The sequence below is a fragment of the Corythoichthys intestinalis genome, chromosome 2 (genome assembly GCF_030265065.1).
Source record: "Corythoichthys intestinalis isolate RoL2023-P3 chromosome 2, ASM3026506v1, whole genome shotgun sequence".
NCBI classification, from domain to species: domain Eukaryota; kingdom Metazoa; phylum Chordata; class Actinopteri; order Syngnathiformes; family Syngnathidae; genus Corythoichthys; species Corythoichthys intestinalis.
Genome location: NC_080396.1, coordinates 75,722,193 through 75,748,075, shown reverse-complemented (window position 1 = coordinate 75,748,075; position 25,883 = coordinate 75,722,193). Strand labels below are relative to the sequence as shown.

The 25,883-nt window shown below is 42.5% G+C and overlaps 1 protein-coding gene and 1 non-coding gene across 4 annotated transcripts in view; one reads left to right on the top strand and one right to left on the bottom strand.

The window, feature by feature from the left end:
• The window catches only part of cfap74 (cilia and flagella associated protein 74), a 344,912-nt gene that overhangs the window by 67,494 nt on the left and 251,535 nt on the right, over window positions 1-25,883 (top strand). For all 3 annotated transcript variants that reach the window (XM_057817725.1, XM_057817734.1, XM_057817717.1), the window contains 6 exons: window positions 2,048-2,137; window positions 2,229-2,411; window positions 2,507-2,606; window positions 5,947-6,053; window positions 11,525-11,647; window positions 11,723-11,844. In XM_057817725.1, the coding sequence (XP_057673708.1) occupies window positions 2,048-2,137; window positions 2,229-2,411; window positions 2,507-2,606; window positions 5,947-6,053; window positions 11,525-11,647; window positions 11,723-11,844 (725 nt within the window). The remainder of the gene's footprint in view (window positions 1-2,047; window positions 2,138-2,228; window positions 2,412-2,506; window positions 2,607-5,946; window positions 6,054-11,524; window positions 11,648-11,722; window positions 11,845-25,883) is intronic.
• On the bottom strand, window positions 8,262-8,343 carry trnas-aga (transfer RNA serine (anticodon AGA)). Its single transcript has one exon. It is a non-coding gene; the product is annotated as a tRNA-Ser (tRNA).

Genomic DNA, 25,883 nt, shown 5'->3' with positions numbered 1-25,883 from the left:
TTCATTTCTTCGAGTAGGCAGAAAAAAACGTTTTCTTAATGTTTAAATAGTCTACATATTTTTATGATCGTTACAAAAACATTACACAACGAAATAACGCAGGGAAAATTTAATATTAAAAACAATATATGCGGTTTTGCAGACACACAGAGGAGACGATTCAAAAGGATCACATTTGTCTTGCCTTTGTGTGCATAAATAAAAGTCTTTCGTAACGAATTCACAGTTGTCAGAAAAAAAATGCAAGTTTACTCAATATTGAAATAGTCTACATATTTTAATGAGAATTATAAAAACATTTACACAACGAAATAACGCTGGGAAAGTTTGTTAAATATATTTCTGAGTGTGTAGGATATTGTTCTCACATGGACGCGCCTCTCTGACAAGGAGAGGGAACAGCAGCAGCAAAAAAAAAAAAAAAAACCTACAAATGCTTTGAAATAACATTCTTTATTGTAATGACAACAATACCAAAAATTAATTATAAAAAAATAAAAATTAAATAAAAGCTTTTAAACTGCGGGCCGGCCTTGACTGCAGTCTGCAACTTGCGGTCTCATGTCCTGCTCTTTATTCCTGTGAAATAAGGGAAATAATTAGACCGGCTCGGACTAAAAATGGCGATTTGAACAGCAGGATATTATGGCTTACTTACAGTGTTTAAATTTTTTGGTCGTCGTCGTGCAGGAATAAGATTGCGTCCACTGACAGGTTTCAGTGACGTTCTCCGCTGATCTATTGTGCGGCCCGCAGCGCTGAAAACTGAGGTCATCACTTTACATTATTATGAATATCTTGAAAACCGTAGCAGTTCAAACAAAACTTTTTGCAGCACAATCCAGCACTAACGACGAAGAAAGAAATGGCATCATCGCCGTTCCATTCCGCCGCAGATGGGGGGCTGCGCGTGACGTCATCACTAGACATTTTTATGAATATCTCGAAAACCGTAGCAGTTCAAACAAAACTTTTTGCAGCACAATCCAGCACTAACGAGGCAGAATCAAATGACACCACTAGGGTTCCATTCCGCCGCAGATGGGGGGCTGGGTGAACTCTGGATGACCTAAAAAACAATGTTTAATAACTGCAAAACGATGATGGCACAAACGAAACTTTTTGCAGCACAAACCAGCACTAACGACGAAGAAAAAAATGGCATCATCGCCGTTCCATTCCGCCGCAGATGGGGGGCTGCGCGTGACGTCATCACTAGACATTTTTATGAATATCTCGAAAACCGTAGCAGTTCAACCAAAACTTTTTGCAGCACAATCCAGCACTAACGAGGCAGAATCAAATGACACCACCAGGGTTCCATTCCGCCACAGATGGGGGGCTGGGTGAACTCTGGATGACCTAAAAAACAATGTTTAATAACTGCAAAACGATGATGGCACAAACGAAACTTTTTGCAGCACAAACGAGCACAATCATAGCACAAACGATTGACATAATTTTTATATAAATTTGCGTCTGATGGGGGGCCAACTTCACGGAGGTCCTGAAAGTGACATTGTCCACGGTGATTTAAAAAAAAAAAAAAAAAAAAAAGTGCATTAGTTATCTTTCAGAACAACTTTATTCATCGAGGGCAGCGGCAGCCATTGGGCAGCTGCTCGCTTGTTCCGTCCATGTTTTGAGTCCCTGCCAAATTAAAGTGGTGACTACCGGTGACTTCCCGGGTCATTGCTAAACTGTGGGCACAGATTAGCTATGCAAAATATTTTTTTCTACCCTGATACCCGGAGTGGTTCGTATAAGACAAGCGCATTTATGGAGAGACTTTTAAAATGTTCTGCAAGCAGGAATAAAGCATCCTTTGTGTTATGTATTAGCTTTCGTGAACGGAATAATTTTTCATTATATGAAGGGAAAGAAGCTTTGAAAAACTTTGCCTAAGATGAATTTCTCATTACAGAAGCTTTCGTATCTCGAGGTACCACTGAATGTGCGGGGGTTTTTTCTGTATGTTTGTTTCTTTTTCTGTTGTCGGAAGTACTAAATATTACACAAAGCAACACTTTTTGCTGTCTGTCCACAGATCAATGAGGACCTGGAAGGAGAGGTTGCCTTTGCTTCAGCAGAAAGTAACTTTTTTGTGGCTGTCAAATGCACCATAAAGAGATGTGATGTAAGAAACTGCTGATATTTTGTTGAATCCATGTCGTCACTCTGACAAGCCAATGCTTTTCACTCATAATGCTAATTTCTGTTAACTCTAGTTAGAGGTGGACAGCCAGTTTATCGACTTTGGTTCGCACGTAGTGGGACAAACCATTTTACGGACTATCACTTTGACCAACAAGGGTGCACTTGCAACCCGTTTCAGCCTGGACACTACCAAGCCCGTTCCGGAAATTCACCAGGTCCAGATTCCATCACATTGCTCGGCCGACACACAGCAGGTCAGACTGACAGTAAATCTGTTAATACTGATAGTGGTGCTAACTGTGTGTGTGATCAGTGTAAAATAAACTATTCATGTGATGATGGAGGACAGGACACACCTTGTGCTGATCAGAACCAGAGTGCTGCATCCATTCCCACCAGTATGGATCATGTTTTGGATAGGTCTACTGTATCCCGGCAGTGCCAGCGAGGTAAAGTGAATGCAAAGACAAAGGAGTGAATTAAATATGAACTAGAGATCAACCGATTGGGGGTTTTCTGGACCGGTACGGGTTATTAGTAGTTAGAGGGGCCAAAAACCAATTTTTTGAGCCGATATTCATTTGCAGTAAAAGTGTAAAAATTGGCGTTAAAAAAATGAATAATGTAAACTCTGAACTTCATTAAAATGCCTAAAGCACGTTTATTGAATCACACAAATAAACTAGAAACTGCAATTTCTGGAGAAATTACTAAGGGGCTTTGCTGTTGGGAGACTTACTCCGACCCAGGTTGATTTGGAGACATTTTGGGGACAATATCAGGTCACTTCCTGTTGATTTGGGGACATTTTGCGGAGATGTCCTGGTAATATCAGGTCCCTTCCTGTTGATTTGGGGACATGTCCTGTTGATATCACGTCACTTCCTGTTGAATTGGGGACATTTTGGGGACATGTCCTATTGAAATCCAGTCACTTACATTTGATTTGGGAACAGGTTTTTTTGCCATTGAAAATAAATGTGAAAGAAATTTGGTTGTACATGGACGTCAATAGCATCGACTTAGATATGCTTCAAAGGAATCCGAGTACACTGGCATCAATAGAATGCACATATATAGCCGTCAATGGCATTAACCAAAGTAAATGCCATTGGAAATGAATGGGAAATTTGGATGTATATGGCTGTCAGTGGCATCGACTTACATATGCGTCAATGGAATCCAAGTACATTGGCATCAGAATCAACATACAGTGGGGCAAATAAGTATTTAGTCAACAACCAATTGTGCAAGTTCTCCTACTTGAAAAGATTAGACAGGCCTGTAATTGGAGGGTCCAAGGATGGGGGCTGCCCAGTACTTGAACTTTATTTATTCATCTTTGTTTACTTCATTTGCTGTTTCTGACTGTGTATCATATTGCCTCTGCAAAGCCCTTTGAGACAACCTTGTTGTGGTTTAGGGCTATACAAATAAAATTGAATTGAATTGATTGTCAACATGGGTAAACCTCAACCATGAGAGACAGAATGTGGAAAAAAAACTGAAAATCACATTGTTTGATTTTTAAAGAATTTATTTCCAAATTAGAGTGGAAAATAACTATTTGATCACCTACAAACAAGCAAGATTTCTGGCTGTCAAAGAGGTCTAACTTCTTCTTACGAGGTCTAACGAGGCTCCACTCGTTGCCTGTATTAATGGCACCTGTTTTAACTCATTATCGGTATAAAAGACACCTGTCCACAACTTCAGTCAGTCACACTCCAAACTCCACTATGGCCAAGACCAAAGAGCTGTCGAAGGACACCAGGGACAAAATTGTAGACCTGCACCAGGCTGGGAAGACTGAATCTGCAATAGGTAAAACACTTGGAAAAGAAATCAACTGTGATTGTAAATTATTAGAAAATGGAAGACATACAAGACCGCTGATAATCTCCCTCGACCTGGGGCTCCATGCAAGAACTCACCCTGTGGCTTCAAAATGATAACAAGAACGGTGATCAAAAATCCCAGAACTACACAGAGGGACCTAGTGAATGACCTACAGAGAGCTGGGACCACAGTAACAAAGGCTACTATCAGTAACACAATGCCCTGCCAGGGACTCAAATCCTGCACTGCCAGACGTGTTCCCCTGCTGAAGCCAGGACACATCCAGGCCCGTCTGCGTTCGCTAGAGAGCATTTGGATGATCCAGAAGAGGACTGGGAGAATGTGTCATTGTCAGATGAAACCAAAATATAACTTTTTGGTAGAAAGAAAGGTTCTCGTGTTTGGAGGAGAAAGAATACTGAATTGTATCCGAAGAACACCATAGCCACTGTGAAGCATGGGGGTGGAAGCATCATGCTTTGGGGCTGTTTTTCTGCAACAGGACCAGGACGACTGATCAGTGTAAAGGAAAGAATCAATGGGGCCATGTACTGTATCGTGAGATTTTGAGTGAAAATCTACTTCCATCAGCAGGGCATTGAAGATGAGACGTGGCTGGGTCTTTCAGTATGACAATGATCCCAAACACACAGCCAGGGCAACAAAGGAGTGACTTTGTAAGAAGCATTTCAAGAACCTGGAGTGGCCTAGCCAGTCTCCAGAGCTCAACCCCACAGAAAATCTGTGGAGGGAGTTGAAAGTCCGTGTTGCCCAACGACAGCCCCAAAACATCACTGCTCTAGAGGAGATCTGCATGGAGGAATGGGCCAAAATACCAGCAACAGTGTGTGAAAAGCTTGTGAAGAGTTGCAGAAAACGTTTGGCCAACGTTATTGCCAACAAAGGGTACATAACAAAGTATTGAGATGAACTTTTGGTATTGACCAAATACTTATTTTCCACCATGATTTGCAAATAAATTCTTTAAAAATCAAACAATGTGATTTTCTAGTTTTTTCCCCCACATTGTCTCTCGTGGTTGAGGTTTACCCATGTTGACAATTACAGGCCTCTCTAATATTTTCAAGTGGGAGAACTTGCACAAATAGTGGTTTACTAAGAACTTATTTACCCCACTGTACATGGGGTACGTGGGCGTCAGTGCACTGTAAATGCCATTTGAAATGAATAGGAAATATGGTCATACATGGCTGTCAATGGCATCGACTTACATATTCGTCAATGGAATCTAAGTATATTGGCATCAATCGAATCAACATATATGGCCCTCGATGGCATGGACGTTCATAGCCCTCATTGACATATGTGTACTTGGGCGTCAATTCAATGTAAGTGCCATTGGAAATGATCGGGAAATTTTGATGAAAACTAAAGTTGTAGAATTTTATTACCTGGGCCTTTGCAATGCAAAGCCCCATATAGCCCCACAAAAATGGCTAAATATACCTATAAACTAAATTCCGAATGCATTAAAAGACAAAAACCTACCTTATGTTGGTCTTAACAGGGAGCAGCTGGATTCACCCATGTTAAATGGGATCATATTCACTGTTGCCACTAGAGGGCAGTGATTCCACCCAAATCAATAAAGCCAAATGCAAACACTTTCAAAACAAACCATTACAACACTACTCCAGCTAAAGGAATACTCGAAGCAGAAAAATTTAATTCGAAGCTTTTTTCTGATCGAATTACTCGAGTCAATCGATTAATTGTTGCAGCACTCGTCTTATCATAGTCGTTGGAAGCAAATGAGGTAACTCTCGGCAAATAAAGTCTTTAGTTACTTGTTTTGAGTCATTTTACCCCAGAAATAATCTCATTGGCACTGCACTAATATAGAAAGCTGCTGTGAAAAGTTGATGTTCTCCTCAAGCAGGTTCAGTACTCGAAGAACAAAGTAGGTAACATTGCTCTGTGGGTTGGCAGAATCACAGATTTCAACTTCAGATCCAAGAGCTGCTTCTGTGGCTTCCAGCATCCATTCCCAGATCCAAGACGGCCTGTCTGACTCTTGTGACATACGTATAGGAAATGTAAGTATTGTAAGAATATCACAAAATGCTTGGATATCGATGTCGATAACCGTCAAAAACAAAACAAGGCTACGAGCAACAAATTTGGCAACAGAGAGACAAACTGGGCCAAAGGTCCAATTCTAGCAGCATGCACAAGGCATCCAGAGAAGTAATGACCTTTGAGGGAATTGTTCAGTCTTTTTGAAGGGGGTTGATGTCATCTTAGGTGGGACGTGGTATGGTCAACTATCAGCATACTAGCGTTCTTATCACTTGGTGGGGGAAGGAGTCCAAGTAGGACAGATTACGCTCCTCGATTGTTAAAGTGCCTGTGACACAAAAAAAGCATTTTTATTTCATATTACTCCTTCATCTGCTCCTGAATGAAATGGACCCCTCGGATGTGCGTGGAAGCGATCGATATATTTATTCAATTTTTTTAAGCCTGTGCCATGAAATTGAGTGACTTCTTGCCATAGTCTGGACTGAGAAAGAAGGCAAATGTGACATCAGCGAACTAACCATCTTCACAATACAGCCATTAGTATTGTATGCAGAAGACTGCGGATTCAGCTGATTAATTCGTTTATTTTTGCGTCACGCCAGCCCAATGTGCTGCGGGCTTTTGTTGCTACATCAGGGAGAGTGGGGTGAGGTTTTTGGATTTCCAAAAGATTCCGTTCACCGCAAAGAATGGGCAAAACAATGGAGCAATCACTGGACGGATGATTAAGTGAGTAAGCTACGTGTTTTATATTATGTCAAATACTGGGAGGTGGCTTGCATTTTGTGGATGACAATGCTCCCTGTCTAACGAAAAGGCGACCAGCGGCTTGTCGTATACCATGGTCGCCGACCGATAAAGGTGTGCCGCGGCTTGGGCCCGGGGAGCCCCCCCCGCTCTTGTCTCCGGTTATCGATTGTGTAGACTTCCACCTTCCTTGGTCCTCTTCGTGTGCCCGCCTATTGGGTGCTATACTCTACTTGGGCTTGGGCAGCCACGCGTTCTGACGTCGGCCCGTTTGTCCACCGAGAATGCCCTATTTTCGGCGTACATTCCCCTCTGCGTCCCTGGCGATGAGCACTGCCTGCCTGAAAGGGGCCGCAGCAGAACGATGAGCCGAAACTTTCTCGCCACTGGGGGCTGGCCGATCGGTTAAGACATTCAAGCCCGTCGCCGTGTGTGACATGAATCGGGATAGTTTTGTGTGATTTTTCGTTTTCAAAAGGCAAGGAAACGACTTGGAAATGCCGCTTGGTTCGGGTTAGCAGGTAGCTCTCACGCCTCCTCTTTTGTTGACGCTCTTTCCTCTGAAGCCAGGGCAGGGAAATGACATAAGCCGGACTAACTCCGGTGGCATAAAATCCAGGAGGTTTAAGAACTCCGCTGTTTTGACCAATAAATTAGCGCTGTCGTACTGAATACATTTTTGTAATATTTAATATTCCATTTAGCACAAGACTGTTATTTGTCATGACCATACCATTTATTTAGCAAATGGGGAAAAATACTTAGATAAAAAGAATATCCTGTAAAAATATTGGAGTAGAGAGATTAAAACAATAATGACATTTTGCTGCTCTCTGTCACATTTTCCTCGTTCTGAATCTTCCCCCTCAAAGGGCTGAATTCTAAATCAGCTGAAATTGTTACTCTGCTGACATAACTCAGCTGGAGTCGCTAGAGCGCTATAATGACAGGCGGGGCTAAATGTCAGATTAATAGACTCATTTCTCGTCATCTGCGCTTTGTCAAATTGTTGTATATAGTCGAGTCGTCTCAAAATATGATTTTTAATTCACATATGAATGCTATTTAAAAAAAAAAAAAAAACATTTATCGCGTCACAGGCACTTTCAGGCTGTTGCTTTAACCACAAGACAAAAACAACCTGAAAGATTTGCATTAAATATTTTTTAATTTTTTAATTTTAAAATCGGATACCCTCGCCATAACCAATTGGCCACAACAACACATAAAATAAGCATGTCCTACAATTTATCATACAATCAGTAAACATGCATGAAGGTAAATTCCCAAATTCAAATAAATGTGTGAGCTGTCATAAATGGATTTCGAGTCCATATATTGCAAAAAACTAAATGGTCACCCAACAATGGATTTCAGATTTATCGCCTTAACCAGACAATGTTGCTCATATGCTCAAATGATTGTGCTTCCTAAAATGGACAAAACATTTTACTTTAACTTCAGGAACACATTTACGTTGTTGGCAGGACTCGAACCTGCGAGGGGAGACCCCAATGGATTTCTAATCCATCGCCTTAACCACTCGGCCACAACAACTGTTTCAATGTTAAGGAATGCTAATATTGACGTTCAACAATCAGCCCGCTAAAGGGAAAGGAAAGTCTGTTTCCATAAAAAAAAATAATAAATATCGCCGTACAGATTCAGAATGGATTTCAAGTTGGATCACTAAGACAAGATCATGATAGAATCAAATATAATTTGCAGATTCTTATATGAGCAGCAATAGTTGCTTCAAGGAACGCAGATCCCAATGGATTTCTAACCCATCACCTTAACCACTTGGCCACAACAACTATTTCTTGTTAGTCTCGCTAATTAAACAGTTTCAGAAAGTAATCAGACAGATCGGAGAGACAGATCAAGGTAACACTTGTGCATTAGCGCTCAGGTTAGGATGTGGTTTACGTTGCTGGCAGGACACAAACCTGAGAGGGGAGACGCCAATGGATTTCAAGTCCATCGCTTTAACCACTGAGCCACATGCAGCAGGCACAAGCTAATAGTACCATTTATGTAGTATCCAGGTAAAGGAAGACTCATGAAGTTAAGTTCCAGAAAACAACTGGCCGTATGCGGGATAGCTTTTAAGTGTTATCGACTGAACACACAGTCATGACTAATATCAAATATCGCTTCATTATGCGAGCATTAGCATTAAGGCTTGCACAAGTTTCTTAGTTGTACATACCTGTTCTGATATACAGTGAGGAGCAGAAGCATTTGCAGCACTTGTCATTTTTCAAGTTCACCCACTTAGAAAATAGGTAGATGTCTGAAATTGCAGTCATAGTTGCATTTCCATTCATCGAGAGACAAACTAAAAAAAAATCCAGAAATCACATTGTATGATTTTTGTAAATAATTCATTTGTAATTTACTGGCGTCCATAAGTATTTGTACCCATGAGAATCAGCAATAATTATGACATTCAAGGAGTTGTCAGTCTACTTTAGAGGAATCCACCTATACCCAATGAGTAACCACCCACCCACCACCCGTTTGAGCTCATAATTGTCACCTGTGCACCCCACAGTCAGTCATAATCCAACTGCTACCATGGGGAAGACCAGAGAGCTTTCGAAAGACACCAAAGAAAAAAATGTTGACCTCCACAAAGCTGGAAAAGGCTATGGGACAATTAGAAAGCAGCTTGGTGAGAAATCAACAGTTGCAGCAATTGTTAGAAAGGCTAAACATATTCTACCTTGGACTGGGGCTCCATGTAAAATCTCTCCCCGTGGGGAATCAGTCAAGATGAGAAAAGTGAGGACTTAGCCTAGAACTACATGGCAGGAGCTGGTCAATGACATAAGAAGAGCTAGATGCACAGTTTCAAAGGCTACTGTCAGTAGAACACTACGGGTGCAATGGTTAAAAATCATCCATTGCTCAGAAGGTTCCCCTGTTGTAACCAGTACATGTTAAGCCCGTCTGAAGTTTACCAGTGACTATCTGAATGATGCAGAGGGATGATGGGAGAAAGTTATGTGGTCAGATGAGCCAAAAGTAGAACTTTTTGGTGTAAAATTTACTCGTCGTGTGTGGAGAAAAAAAGAAGGATGAGTACAATCCCAAGAACACCATCCCCACTGTGAAGTATGGGGGTGGAAACCTCATGCTTTTCAGCAAGGGAGACAGGACGACTGTACTGTATAAAGCAGAGAATGAATGGTGAAATGTATCGTCAGATTTTGAGCCACAACCTCCTTCCCTCAGTCAGAGACTTGAAGGTGAGTCGTGGCAGGATCGTCCAATATGACAATGATCCGGAGCACACAGCCAAACTGACCAAGGAGTGGCCGCGTAAAAAGCATATCAAGGTGGAGTGGCCTTGCCAGTTTCCAGAACCTCAATCCAATAGAAAATCTTTGGATGGAGCTGAATCTTGGTGTTTCTCAACAACAGCACAGAAAGAGCTAGAGAGGATTTGTGTAGAGGAATCGGCCAAAATCCCTGTTTCCATAAGTGAAAACCTGGTGAAGAACTACAGAAAGTGTCTGACCTCCATAATTGCAAACAATGGCTTCTGCACTAAATATTAGCACTGATTTTCTCAGGGGTATAAATACTTATGAACCCCAGTAAATTACAAATGAATTATTGAAAAAAAGTTTTTTGATTATTGTAACCCGAGTCTGTTCTGTGCCGCCCCGCGGTCCGCTCCCACCTCTGACTAGGCTGGGACGCGAACCCGCGTGCCGCGACGATTCTAGTCGGCAGGCAAGCTCGGTAACCACTGCGCCAATAAAGCTCGAGCCAACGGCGCAGCCATTAGCGACCTTACATGAAGGAATCGGCGGGGAGGTTTCCACGTGCTACAACGGATACACTTTCTGTGTACCCGTTGGGTCGCTAACGGCTGCGCCGTTGGCTCGAGCTTTATTGGCGCATTTGTAACCCGAGTCTGTTCTGTGCCGCCCCGCGGTCCGCTCCCACCTCTGACTAGGCTGGGACGCGAACCCGCGCGCCGCGACGATTCTAGTCGGCAGGCAAGCTCGGTAACCACTGCGCCAATAAAGCTCGAGCCAACGGCGCAGCCGTTAGCGACCTTACATGAAGGAATTGGCGGGGAGGTTTCCACGTGCTACAACGGATACACTTTCTGTGTACCCGTTACACTGTAACGGGTACCCGTTACAGTGTAACGGGTACACAGAAACCTCCCCGCCGATTCCTTCATGTAAGGTCGCTAACGGCTGCGCCGTTGGCTCGAGCTTTATTGGCGCAGTGGTTACCGAGCTTGCCTGCCGACTAGAATCGTCGCGGCGTGCGGGTTCGCGTCCCAGCCTAGTCAGAGGTGGGAGCGGACCGCGGGGCGGCACAGAACAGACTCGGGTTACAAATGGGGGCTCGTCCGGGATCGGCAGCGAAGGTTTCGGGGGGAGAGTGTAACGGGTACACAGAAAGTGTGTCCGTTGTAGCACGTGGAAACCTCCCCGCCGATTCCTTCATGTAAGGTCGCTAACGGCTGCGCCGTTGGCTCGAGCTTTATTGGCGCAGTGGTTACCGAGCTTGCCTGCCGACTAGAATCGTCGCGGCGCGCGGGTTCGCGTCCCAGCCTAGTCAGAGGTGGGAGCGGACCGCGGGGCGGCACAGAACAGACTCGGGTTACATTATGTATCTATAAGTGGGAATGGCTCAATGACTGAAATTTCAGACTGCCTACCTCAAAGTGGTTGAACTTGCAAATAAATACTTTGTTATCTTATATCAGGTAAGAGAAGGGGATATTGGACCATTTGAAAGTGTGAAACTGGAAATAATATTCTCTCCGACTGTTCCTGGAGAAGTCAAATTGGACCTTTACATCAAGTTTTCAGATCCAACCAGCTACCCAGTAAGACCAATAATTCGTTATAAATTGGTGAGTTTTTTATCAAGCTAGATCTAGCAAATATGCTGTCTTCAACAGATAGCCATCCTGGTGAAGGGTGAAGGAGTGGGCCTCCCAGTCTGGGTTGTCGAACCCAATATTGACATGAAGATCTGCATGTTTGACCGCCTTTATCAGGAGGAGGTCACACTCCAAAGCAGGTATGTCCCACTCTGTAATATACCACACTGTATGCAGCATTCAATAAACTGTTCTCTTGCTCTGATGAAATGATACAACTACAACGTAACACAAAAGATTAGACGGATTTGCATAGCACTTTCTGATTTATAACAAAATGCAGGAATGTTGATTTCTGCTTAGTGATAGTGTAAACTGTCCGATCCACGCCAGCGACGCGGTCCGCCCACTCGACCAGGTCAGGAAAGCACGAGAACCACTAGACCACAGGTGTCAAACCGATTCCAGAAAGGGCCAAGTGGGTGCAGGTTTGCTTTCCAACCAATGAAGAGGACACCTTTTCACCAATTAGATCTTTTACATGTGTAATCAGTTAAACTTTGTCAGGTGCTGCTTGTTTCAGCAGAAAGTTCATTGGTTAAACTCTCTGCGTTGTATCGGTTGGAACAAAATCCAGCACCCACTCGGCCCTTTCTGGAATCGGTTTGACACCTGTGCACTAGACTAAAAGACCAGGCTAGCAGCATGAATACATCGGGAGGGAGGGTTCCTCAGCATGCAACGCGCCAACTTGCACCCTTTACACTCACCCCCTGAAACCTTTAATTCCGTTCCTGGTCACAGCACCAATGTTACTGATCCGGCGACGAAAGCCGCACCCCTCAATCAGGTCAGGACTCGAACAGCGCGACAGGAAAGTATAATAACCACTAGGCTTAAATCCCAGGCTAGCAGGTCTAGCCGTTAGCATGCTCACTTGAATTCATCAGGAGGGCGGTTTCCTCGACGTGCTGGCACCCGTTACCCTCACCCCCCGAAACTTTCACTGCTCAGCCAGGTCAGGACTTGAACCCCCACAACCGGCGCAGAGGACAGCTCGATAACCATTAAGCTAAAAGTTCCGGCTAGTAGGTCTAGCCACTAGTATAATCTCTCGAAGGCATCTGAATTTAGGTTCCCTTGGCGTGCACCTGTTATCCTCACTCCCCGACCACTAAGCTACCACCTGTATCCGCTAGCATGTTCTCTTGAATGCATTGGGAGGGAGGTTTCCTCGAGGTGCTGGCACCCGTAACTCTTACCCCACCGAAACCTTCACTGCCGATCCAGGTCACAGCACCGATGTCCCCGGTCTGATCTGTGCCGGCAACGTGATCCGCCCCCTTCGACCGGGTCAGGACTTCAACTAGGGTTGCCACCTTTCAGAAATAGAAATACGGGAGACCCCACCCCCTGCGCCCCACCCACCCCCCGCTCCCAAAGTTTTACAGCCAGAAAAAAGGGACATCCTCAAAACTCCTAAAATGCATAAAAATGTATCTATTCATGTATATTCCATATTGGTTCAACACGGAACGCAACATTTAACTCTTTCACTCCCAGCCATTTTCACCAGAGCAAGGCCCTTCGCTCCCGGCCGTTTTTTTCTGGATTTTGACTGATTTTGCAAGGCCCACAGAAAATTATGTTCTATTGCTATATAAACTTGGAACCCACCAAAAGAAAAATTAGACTCTCTTCTTTCAGCAGAAAAAAAAGTAAGTTCGTATCTTTTTCCATTCTTTAGAAATCAGCATTAGAAAATAGCTTAGTTTGAGCAATTTTCCAATTTCTGATGAAAAAACGGAGGAAATGAGCTTTTTGTAAACGCATACATTTCAAGCATAACTTTGACTTTAACAAAGCTATTTTTTGCATTAGTTACATTCCAAACATCTGAATAATGTTTTCCTTTTACAAAATACCATGAACAACCAGACAAATAGAGCTTTAGATAGCAAAGTAATAATTTATTAACACACGACTACTGAGAGATGACGGTTTGTCGCCGAGATGACGCCGTTGTCGCCACGTCAGCTTTGTAAACTTTTCCCTCATCGTTGTCTGTCTCACAAAGATGGATTATTTTTGTATTTCTGCGGGGTCTGCTTGGCGAGCCGCTCCACGGGGGGTTTCACTCGTTTTGCATGGTCATCCAGCGCCTGGCGTCCCAGGCGTCCTCTCGTTGTTTTGTCCGGTCGGAGCGCCGCCTGGCTTCATGCCGCCAGCGCTCTGACAAAGCTGCCCGGCCATTCACTGCTATTGAATCGGTTTCCTGGTCTTCCAAAATGCGCTACTGCCCTCCAGTAGCCAGTTTTGTTGCTTTAAAAGGGGTTTGGAGCATTGTTCTTAGTTTCTGAGATACAGCGGAACCTATATTTGCTTCTTATAAAAAAAATGTAAAAAACGCAAAAGACGTATAAATACGTTTGTGGGCCAGTGGAGCGTTTAAAAATAGAACGTTTTTATACGTTTCTGGGAGCAAATGAGTTAATTCCCAATTACTGATTGTTCCGTATTTCAAGCGACAGGTGGCAACCTTAACTTCAACCCGCGCCGCCAGCGCAAAAGGGAGCACAATAGCCACGCGGCTCTAAGTCCAAGCTAGCAACTCAAGCCGGTGGCGTGCTCTCTTGAAGGCATCAGAAGGGAGATTTCCTCTGCGTGCAACGCATATGCTTGCACCCGTGACAATAGTTTCTGTCACTTTATCCCGCATTCTCATAAGTCCAACATTTTCCACCATGGGATTTGCATAACCATCTGTTGTTACACCTGCCAGCTTGTCCCATATGAGTTATCACATAAAACAATTTTTTAACTATGTAATTCAAAGAATGTTGTTCATGATGCGCAACTATGATTAAATGAGATACCATATAAATTATATTTGAGATGCATTATAAGCAGGGCAGGAAGGGACTTGAGTAGGTGTGTGGTCCATTGCCTTTACATTGACAATGACACATCACATGAGGGAGCAAGCGCTGTATAGACTATTGATGACTGCCATCTGGTTTGACATGTGACAACACAGCAAAGACGTCAGCGCTCAAAGCAAACCATCAAAAATGTCACTCTAACTCTGGCAGTTTGGGCTAAAACTAAAATGTCTTGACAGATTTTCGGGGGTGGACAGAGCTGTCTGTTGTTATCTCAATTTTCTGTCATGTCGTTAGAAATGATAAACAGATACCACACAGAATTCTTTATAAATCTCCCCAAAGAGTGGTTGCTTCTCAAACTGACGCACTGCCTCAGTTAGTTAACTGCAGCGCTGTATTATACATTTGAAGAACAAATAGCAACTAGGCCTGCAAGCAGGACTGAACGGGCCCTCGCAATCTAGCGCAACTCGGACGTCACGCAACTCGGACTGTGTGCAGGTCAGGGTGGTGGCAGATCCTCCTCTCTAATCATCTCATTAGAACCTAACATGCTCGAAAGTCGCCTATTTACATTCCCACACCCAAGAGATAAAAAACCCTATTGGAGAGAGTACTACAAAAAAGGAGCCACTACTGAGCTGTGCAGCCAAGCCCTTATTCAAAATCAAAATTAATCTTCTAACTGGGCCAATTCGACCAAGTGTGCCAACTATTGTGGCTCTATAAGCTCCCTGAGTCTCTGAAAAAAAATATTTCCTTTAAATGGCGAACAAAGGGTCGTCACGGCAACAGACAGAGACACGTGGACATGGGCCGTAAAAAAGTATTTTAATAGGTCTTGAAACTACAATGACCAACATGAAAAGAACTGGACATGTTTTGGAAAAACGAGTGACTTTCTATCGCCACTAGTTGGCGCTGTAGGGTTGATGCAAATGACCCCTACAAGGCCCTTCAGGGTATGACTCTCAACAAGCACGGGAAGTTTGGCGCAGATATGTTGTATATCTGCCGAGTTATGACTGTTCAAAGTTTTTGGAGAGAAAAATTGTTGACAGTCATTTTCACTTTCCTGTTTGGACCCCTCCGCTTCAACGAAACTTCAATATTTTTCATCAGGCACCTGAAGACAGGTCTTAAGGTTTCCCTTATGCAGGTTTGAGGTAGATTGATTTTTTCCCTTTAGAGGAGGAGTGTGTCCCGTAAAAAAGGGCATTTCCTGTTCCCACTAGGAGGCGCCAGGCACAAATGGTAAATTTTCAATCCAGTCCTGCTCAGGCTGGTATACCTCACACACATGCCAGATTTAAAATAGATTGAACGTTGTATGAGGGAGTTATCAGTCATTTTCCGAATTCGGTGTTTTGGCGAAAAAATGGAAGAATTTGGCGCCCCGCCCAGTTCAGGCCCGTGAATGAAAACACACCATTCTTATAACTTAAGATTTCATATGCCTCATGAACAGTCTCACCAATTTTGAGAATGATCAAACTAATTCCCTAGGTGCCAAGGTGTAAAATGTGCACACTGTAAATCGATAAAAAGTTCACATTCAATCCAAAATACCCGATTTCCTGTAGGATTTGGAATGTGTGTGCAAGAGACTTTTTGGAGCAGTTTTGCACAAAGTTTTGACTCTCCAAATTTCATCACTCTATGTTAGAAAAACCTAAATGGAGAGGCCTTTTTGAAAATTTCAAGGGGGCGCCACTGAGCCATTTTGTTAAATTGTTTCGTAACGTTGCAAGATTATCGAACGTTATCCAAAGCCGCATGTATGTGCAAATTTTGGTGAGTTTTTATGCATATTCAAGCCTCCAAATGTAAACTCTTACTGTGAACCCATGAAAATTTCACATTCGATCCAAAATACCCGATTTCCTGTTGGATTTGGAATATGGGTGCAAGAGACTTTTTGGAGCAGTTTTGCATAAGGTATCTACTCCCCAAATTTCCTTGCTCTATGTTGAAAAAACCCAATAGGAAAGGCCTTTTTTAAAACTTCTTTCTGTCGCCACTAGTTGGCACTGTAGAGTTGATGCAAATGACCCCTACAAGAACCTTCAGGGTATGACTCTCAACAAACACGGAAAGTTTGGCGCAGATATGTTGCATATCTGCCGAGTTATGACTGTTCAAAATTTTTGACGAGACAAATTGTTGACAGTCATTTTCACTTCCAGTTTGGACCTCTCCGCTTCAACGAAACCTCAATATTTTTCATCAGGGACCTGAACACATGTCTTGAGGCTCCCCTGAAACAGGTTTGAGGTCAATAGATTTTTTTCCCTTGGAGGAGGAGCCTGTCTCGTAAAGAAGGCCATTTCCTGTTCCCACTAGGGGGCGCCAGGCCTAATGGGTAATATTTCAATGCAGTCGTGTTCAGGCTGGGATATCTCATATACATGCTAGAAATGAAAAAGATTGAACGTTGTATCACGGAGTTTTTAATCATTTTCTGAATTTGGTATTTTGCCCAAAAATGGCCGACTTTGGGACCACGCCCAGGTCAGACCCTTGAGTGAAAACTCACCATTTTGAAAACTTAAGATCTCATATGTCTCCTGAATAGTCTGACCAATTTTGAAGACGATCCAACTATTTTCTTCAGCGACAAGGTCTCAAATGTAAATCGATAAAATTTCACATTTGATCCAAAATTTCCGGCTTCCTGTTGGGTTTGGAATATGGGTGCAAGAGACTTTTTGGAGCAGTTTTGCACAATGTATCGACTCGCCAAATTTCATTGTTCTACGCTGAAAAAACCTAATAGGAAAGGCCTTTTTGAAAATTTCAAGGGGGCGCCACTGAGCCATTTTGTTAAATTTTTTTGTAGATTATCAAAATTTACGCAAAGTTGCATGTATGTGCAAATTTTGGTGAGTTTTCGTGCATGTTCAGGCCTCCAAATGTAAACTCCAACTGTGAACCGATAAAAATTTCACATTTGATCCAAAATATCCGATTTCCTGTTGGATTTGGAATATGGGTGCAAGAGGCTTTTTTGAACAGTTAGGCATAAGGTATCTACTCCCCAAATTTCATTGCTCTACGTTGAAAACCTGAGAGGAGAGGCCTTTTTGAAAATTTTAAGGGTCAAGGGGGCGCCACTGAGCCATTTTTTGACATTTTTTCAAAACGACACAAGATTATCGAATTTTACGCAAAGCCGCACGTATGTGCAAATTTTGGTGACTTTTCGTGCATGTTCAGGCCTCCAAATTGGCCATTTTCATTTGCCCTGAAAAAAGAATAATAATAATAATAATAACTAGGCCTGCAAGCAGGACTGAACGGGCCCTCGCGATCTAGCGCAACTCGGACGTCACGCAACTCGGACTGTGTGCAGGTCAGGGCGGTGGCAGATCCTCCTCTCTAATCATCTCATTAGAACCTAACATGCTCGAAAGTCGCCTATTTACATTCCCACACCCAAGAGATAAAAACCCCTATTGGAGAGAGTACTACAAAAAAGGAGCCACTACTGAGCTGTGCAGCCAAGCCCTTATTCAAAACTAAAATTAATCTTCTAACTGGGCCAATTCGACCAAGTGTGCCAACTATTGTGGCTCTATAAGCTGCCTGAGTCTCTGAAAAAAAATATTTCCTTTAAATGGCGAACAAAGGGTCGTCACGGCAACAGACAGAGACACGTGGACATGGGCCGTAAAAAAGTATTTTAATAGGTCTTGAAACTACAATGACCAACATGAAAAGAACTGGACATGTTTTGGAAAAACGAGTGACTTTCTATCGCCACTAGTTGGCGCTGTAGGGTTGATGCAAATGACCCCTACAAGGCCCTTCAGGGTATGACTCTCAACAAGCACGGGAAGTTTGGCGCAGATATCTTGTATATCTGCCGAGTTATGACTGTTCAAAGTTTTTGGAGAGAAAAATTGTTGACAGTCATTTTCACTTTCCTGTTTGGACCCCTCCGCTTCAACGAAACTTCAATATTTTTCATCAGGCACCTGAAGACAGGTCTTAAGGTTTCCCTTATGCAGGTTTGAGGTAGATTGATTTTTTCCCTTTAGAGGAGGAGTGTGTCCCGTAAAAAAGGGCATTTCCTGTTCCCACTAGGAGGCGCCAGGCACAAATGGTAAATTTTCAATCCAGTCCTGCTCAGGCTGGTATACCTCACACACATGCCAGATTTAAAATAGATTGAACGTTGTATGAGGGAGTTATCAGTCATTTTCCGAATTCGGTGTTTTTGCGAAAAAATGGAAGAATTTGGCGCCCCGCCCAGGTCAGGCCCGTGAATGAAAACACACCATTTTTATAACTTAAGATTTCATATGCCTCATGAACAGTCTCACCAATTTTGAGAATGATCAAACTAATTCCCTAGGTGCCAAGGTGTAAAATGTGCACACTGTAAATCGATAAAAAGTTCACATTCAATCCAAAATACCCGATTTCCTGTAGGATTTGGAATGTGTGTGCAAGAGACTTTTTGGAGCAGTTTTGCACAAAGTTTTGACTCTCCAAATTTCATCACTCTATGTTAGAAAAACCTAAATGGAGAGGCCTTTTTGAAAATTTCAAGGGGGCGCCACTGAGCCATTTTGTTACATGTTTTCGTAACGTTGCAAGATTATCGAACGTTATCCAAAGCCGCATGTATGTGCAAATTTTGGTGAGTTTTTATGCATATTCAAGCCTCCAAATGTAAACTCTTACTGTGAACCCATGAAAATTTCACATTCGATCCAAAATACCCAATTTCCTGTTGGATTTGGAATATGGGTGCAAGAGACTTTTTGGAGCAGTTTTGCATAAGGTATCTACTCCCCAAATTTCCTTGCTCTATGTTGAAAAAACCCAATAGGAAAGGCCTTTTTTAAAACTTCTTTCTGTTGCCACTAGTTGGCACTGTAGAGTTGATGCAAATGACCCCTACAAGAACCTTCAGGGTATGACTCTCAACAAACACGGAAAGTTTGGCGCAGATATGTTGCATATCTGCCGAGTTATGACTGTTCAAAATTTTTGGCGAGACAAATTGTTGACGGTCATTTTCACTTGCAGTTTGGACCTCTCCGCTTCAACGAAACCTCAATATTTTTCATCAGGGACCTGAACACATGTCTTGAGGCTCCCCTGAAACAGGTTTGAGGTCAATAGATTTTTTTCCCTTGGAGGAGGAGCCTGTCTCGTGAAGAAGGCCATTTCCTGTTCCCACTAGGGGGCGCCAGGCCTAATAGGTAATATTTCAATGCAGTCGTGTTCAGGCTGAGATATCTCATATACATGCTAGAAATGAAAAAGATTGAACGTTGTATCACGGAGTTTTTAATCATTTTCTGAATTTGGTATTTTGCCCAAAAATGGCCGACTTTGGGACCACGCCCAGGCCAGACCCTTGAATGAAAACACACCATTTTGAAAACTTAAGATCTCATAGGTCTCCTGAATAGTCTGACCAATTTTGAAGACGATCCAACTTTATCCTTCAGCGACAAGGTCTCAAGTGTAAATCGATAAAATTTCGCATTTGACCCAAAATTTCCGGCTTCCTGTTGGGTTTGGAATATGGGTGCAAGAGACTTTTTGGAGCAGTTTTGCACAATGTATCGACTCGCCAAATTTCATCGTTCTACGTTGAAAAAACCTAATAGGAAAGGCCTTTTTGAAAATTTCAAGGGGGCGCCACTGAGCCATTTTGTTAAATTTTTTTGTAGATTATCAAAATTTTTGCAAAGTTGCATGTATGTGCAAATTTTGGTGAGTTTTCGTGCATGTTCAGGCCTCCAAATGTAAACTCCAACTGTGAACCGATAAAAATTTCACATTTGATCCAAAATATCCGATTTCCTGTTGGATTTGGAATATGGGTGCAAGAGGCTTTTTTGAACAGTTAGGCATAAGGTATCTACTCCCCAAATTTCATTGCTCTACGTTGAAAACCTGAGAGGAGAGGCCTTTTTGAAAATTTTAAGGGTCAAGGGGGCGCCACTGAGCCATTTTTTGACATTTTTTCAAAACGACACAAGATTATCGAATTTTACGCAAAGCCGCACGTATGTGCAAATTTTGGTGACTTTTCGTGCATGTTCAGGCCTCCAAATTGGCCATTTTCATTTGCCCTGAAAAAAGAATAATAATAATAATAATAATAATAATAATAATAATAATAATAATAATAATAATAATCCTTTGCAAAACAATAGGGCCTTCGCACGTCTAGTGCTCGGGCCCTAACTAGGCCTGCAAGCAGGACTGAACGGGCCCTCGCAATCTAGCGCAACTCGGACGTCACGCAACTCGGACTGTGTGCAGGTCAGGGTGGTGGCAGATCCTCCTCTCTAATCATCTCATTAGAACCTAACAAGCTCGAAAGTCGCCTCTTTACATTCCCACACCCAAGAGATAAAAACCCCTATTGGAGAGAGTACTACAAAAAAGGAGCCACTACTGAGCTGTGCAGCCAAGCCCTTATTCAAAACCAAATTAATCTTCTAACTGGGCCAATTCGACCAAGTGTGCCAACTATTGTGGCTCTATAAGCTCCCTGAGTCTCTGAAAAAAATATATTTCCTTTAAATGGCGAACAAAGGGTCGTCACGGCAACAGACAGAGACACGTGGACATGGGCCGTAAAAAAGTATTTTAATAGGTCTTGAAACTACAATGACCAACATGAAAAGAACTGGACATGTTTTGGAAAAACGAGTGACTTTCTATCGCCACTAGTTGGCGCTGTAGGGTTGATGCAAATGACCCCTACAAGGCCCTTCAGGGTATGACTCTCAACAAGCACGGGAAGTTTGGCGCAGATATCTTGTATATCTGCCGAGTTATGACTGTTCAAAGTTTTTGGAGAGAAAAATTGTTGACAGTCATTTTCACTTTCCTGTTTGGACCCCTCCGCTTCAACGAAACTTCAATATTTTTCATCAGGCACCTGAAGACAGGTCTTAAGGTTTCCCTTATGCAGGTTTGAGGTAGATTGATTTTTTCCCTTTAGAGGAGGAGTGTGTCCTGTAAAAAAGGGCATTTCCTGTTCCCACTAGGAGGCGCCAGGCACAAATGGTAAATTTTCAATCCAGTCCTGCTCAGGCTGGTATACCTCACACACATGCCAGATTTAAAATAGATTGAACGTTGTATGAGGGAGTTATCAGTCATTTTCCGAATTCGGTGTTTTGGCGAAAAAATGGAAGAATTTGGCGCCCCGCCCAGGTCAGGCCCGTGAATGAAAACACACCATTTTTATAACTTAAGATTTCATATGCCTCATGAACAGTCTCACCAATTTTGAGAATGATCAAACTAATTCCCTAGGTGCCAAGGTGTAAAATGTGCACACTGTAAATCGATAAAAAGTTCACATTCAATCCAAAATACCCGATTTCCTTTAGGATTTGGAATGTGTGTGCAAGAGACTTTTTGGAGCAGTTTTGCACAAAGTTTTGACTCTCCAAATTTCATCACTCTATGTTAGAAAAACCTAAATGGAGAGGCCTTTTTGAAAATTTCAAGGGGGCGCCACTGAGCCATTTTGTTAAATTGTTTCGTAACGTTGCAAGATTATCGAACGTTATCCAAAGCCGCATGTATGTGCAAATTTTGGTGAGTTTTTATGCATATTCAAGCCTCCAAATGTAAACTCTTACTGTGAACCCATGAAAATTTCACATTCGATCCAAAATACCCGATTTCCTGTTGGATTTGGAATATGGGTGCAAGAGACTTTTTGGAGCAGTTTTGCATAATGTATCTACTCCCCAAATTTCCTTGCTCTATGTTGAAAAAACCCAATAGGAAAGGCCTTTTTTAAAACTTCTTTCTGTCGCCACTAGTTGGCACTGTAGAGTTGATGCAAATGACCCCTACAAGAACCTTCAGGGTATGACTCTCAACAAACACGGAAAGTTTGGCGCAGATATGTTGCATATCTGCCGAGTTATGACTGTTCAAAATTTTTGGCGAGACAAATTGTTGACGGTCATTTTCACTTCCAGTTTGGACCTCTCCGCTTCAACGAAACCTCAATATTTTTCATCAGGGACCTGAACACATGTCTTGAGGCTCCCCTGAAACAGGTTTGAGGTCAATAGATTTTTTTCCCTTGGAGGAGGAGCCTGTCTCGTAAAGAAGGCCATTTCCTGTTCCCACTAGGGGGCGCCAGGCCTAATGGGTAATATTTCAATGCAGTCGTGTTCAGGCTGGGATATCTCATATACATGCTAGAAATGAAAAAGATTGAACGTTGTATCACGGAGTTTTTAATCATTTTCTGAATTTGGTATTTTGCCCAAAAATGGCCGACTTTGGGACCACGCCCAGGTCAGACCCTTGAGTGAAAACTCACCATTTTCAAAACTTAAGATCTCATATGTCTCCTGAATAGTCTGACCAATTTTGAAGACGATCCAACTATTTTCTTCAGCGACAAGGTCTCAAATGTAAATCGATAAAATTTCACATTTGATCCAAAATTTCCGGCTTCCTGTTGGGTTTGGAATATGGGTGCAAGAGACTTTTTGGAGCAGTTTTGCACAATGTATCGACTCGCCAAATTTCATCGTTCTACGTTGAAAAAACCTAATAGGAAAGGCCTTTTTGAAAATTTCAAGGGGGCGCCACTGAGCCATTTTGTTAAATTTTTTTGTAGATTATCAAAATTTACGTAAAGTTGCATGTATGTGCAAATTTTGGTGAGTTTTCGTGCATGTTCAGGCCTCCAAATGTAAACTCCAACTGTGAACCGATAAAAATTTCACATTTGATCCAAAATATCCGATTTCCTGTTGGATTTGGAATATGGGTGCAAGAGGCTTTTTTGAACAGTTAGGCATAAGGTATCTACTCCCCAAATTTCATTGCTCTACGTTGAAAACCTGAGAGGAGAGGCCTTTTTGAAAATTTTAAGGGTAAAGGGGGCGCCACTGAGCCATTTTCTGACATTTTTTCAAAACGACACAAGATTATCGAAATTTACGCAAAGCCGCACGTATGTGCAAATTTTGGTGACTTTTCGTGCATGTTCAGGCCTCCAAATTGGCCATTTTCATTTGCCCTGAAAAAAGAATAATAATAATAACTAGGCCTGCAAGCAGGACTGAACGGGCCCTCGCAATCTAGCGCAACTCGGACGTCATGCAACTCGGACAGTGTGCAGGTCAGGGTGGTGGCAGATCGTCCTCTCTAATCATCTCATTAGAACCTAACATGCGCGAAAGTTGCCTCTTTACATTCACACACCTAAGAGATAAAAACCCCTATTGGACAGAGGACTACAAAAAAGGAGCGAATAAAGGGTCATCACAGCAACAGACAGAGACATGTGGACATGGGCCGTAAAATAAGTATTTTAAAAGGTCTTGAAACTACAATGACCAACCTGAAAAGAACTGGACATATATTTAAAAAAATGAGTGACTTTCTATTGCCACTAGTTGGCGCTGTAGGGTTGATGCAAATGACCCCTACAGGACCCTTCAGACTATGACTCAACAAGCACGATATGTTTGGCGCAGATATGTTGTAGAAGTTATGACTGTTCAAAACTTGTGGTGAGACGAAATGGCTTCAGTCATTTTTACTTCTCCTGTTGGACCCTTCTGCTTCAACCAAACCTCAGTATTTTTCATCAGGCACCTGAACACATGTCTTCAGGCTCCCCTGATGCAGGTTTGAGGTGAATAGATTTTTTTTTCCTTGGAGGAGGAGCCTGTTTCGTAAAAAAGGCATTTCCTGTTCCCACTAGGGGGCGCTAGGCCTAATGAGTAATATTTCAATGCACTCGTGTTCAGGGTGGGATCCCGCACATACATGCCAGATATGAAAAAGATTGAACGTTGTTTCAAGGAGCTATTAGTCCTTTACTGAATTTGTCATTTTGCCGAAAAAATGGCCGACTTTGGCACCACGCCCAGGTCAGACCCATGAATGAAAACACACCATTTTGAAAAGTTTAGATTTCATAGGTCTCCTGAATTGTCTAACCAATTTGGAAGATGATCCAATTGATTCCCTCTGTGACAAGGTCTCAAATGTGCACCCTGTTAATTGATAAAAATTTCACATTCGATCCAAAATACCCGATTTCCTGTTGGGTTTGGAATATGGGTGCAAGAGACTTTTTGGAGCAGTTTTGCACAAGGTATCGACTCCCCAAATTTCATTGCTCTACGTTAAAAAAACTTAATAGGAAACGCCTTTTTGAAAAATTCAAGGGGGCGCCACTGAGCCATTTTGTTACATTTTTTTGTAACGTTGCAAGATTATCGAAATCCACACAAAGCCGCATGTATGTGCAAAATTTGGTGAGTTTTCGTGCATGTCCAGGCCTCCAAATGTAAACTGTACTAGAAATGGACAGAAATTTCACATTTGATCCAAAATACCCGATTTTCTGTTGGATTTGGAATATGGGTGCAAGAGGCTTTTTTGAGCAGTTAGGCATAAGGTATCTACTCCCCAAATTTCATTGCTCTACGTTGAAAAAACCCAACAGGAAAGGCCTTTTTTAAAACTTCTTTCTGTCGCCACTAGTTGGCACTGTAGAGTTGATGCAAATGACCCCTACAAGAACCTTCAGGGTATGACTCTCAACAAACACGGAAAGTTTGGCGCAGATATGTTGCATATCTGCCGAGTTATGACTGTTCAAAGTTTTTGGCGAGACAAATTGTTGACGGTCATTTTCACTTCCAGTTTGGACCTCTCCGCTTCAACGAAACCTCAATATTTTTCATCAGGCACCTGAACACATGTCTTGAGTCTCCCCTGAAACAGGTTTGAGGTCAAAAGATTTTTTTCCCTTGGAGGAGGAGCCTGTCTCGTAAAGAAGGCCATTTCCTGTTTCCACTAGGGGCGCCAGGCCTAATGGGTAATATTTCAATGCAGTCGTGTTCAGGCTGGGATATCTCATAAACATGCTAAAAATGAAAAAGATTGAACGTTGGATCACGGAGTTTTTAATCATTTTCTGAATTTGGTATTTTGCCTAAAAATGGCCGACTTTGGGACCACGCCCAGGCCAGACCCTTGAATGAAAACACACCATTTTGAAAACTTAAGATCTCATAGGTCTCCTGAATAGTCTGACCAATTTTGAAGACGATCCAACTTTATCCTTCAGCGACAAGGTCTCAAATGTAAATCGATAAAATTTCGCATTTGACCCAAAATTTCCAGCTTCCTGTTGGGTTTGGAATATGGGTGCAAGAGACTTTTTGGAGCAGTTTTGTACAATGTATCGACTCACTAAATTTCATTGTTCTACGTTGAAAAAACCTAATAGGAGAGGCCTTTTTGAAAATTTCAAGGGGGCGCCACTGAGCCATTTTGTTAAATTTTTTTGGAGATTATCAAAATTTACGCAAAGTTGAATGTAT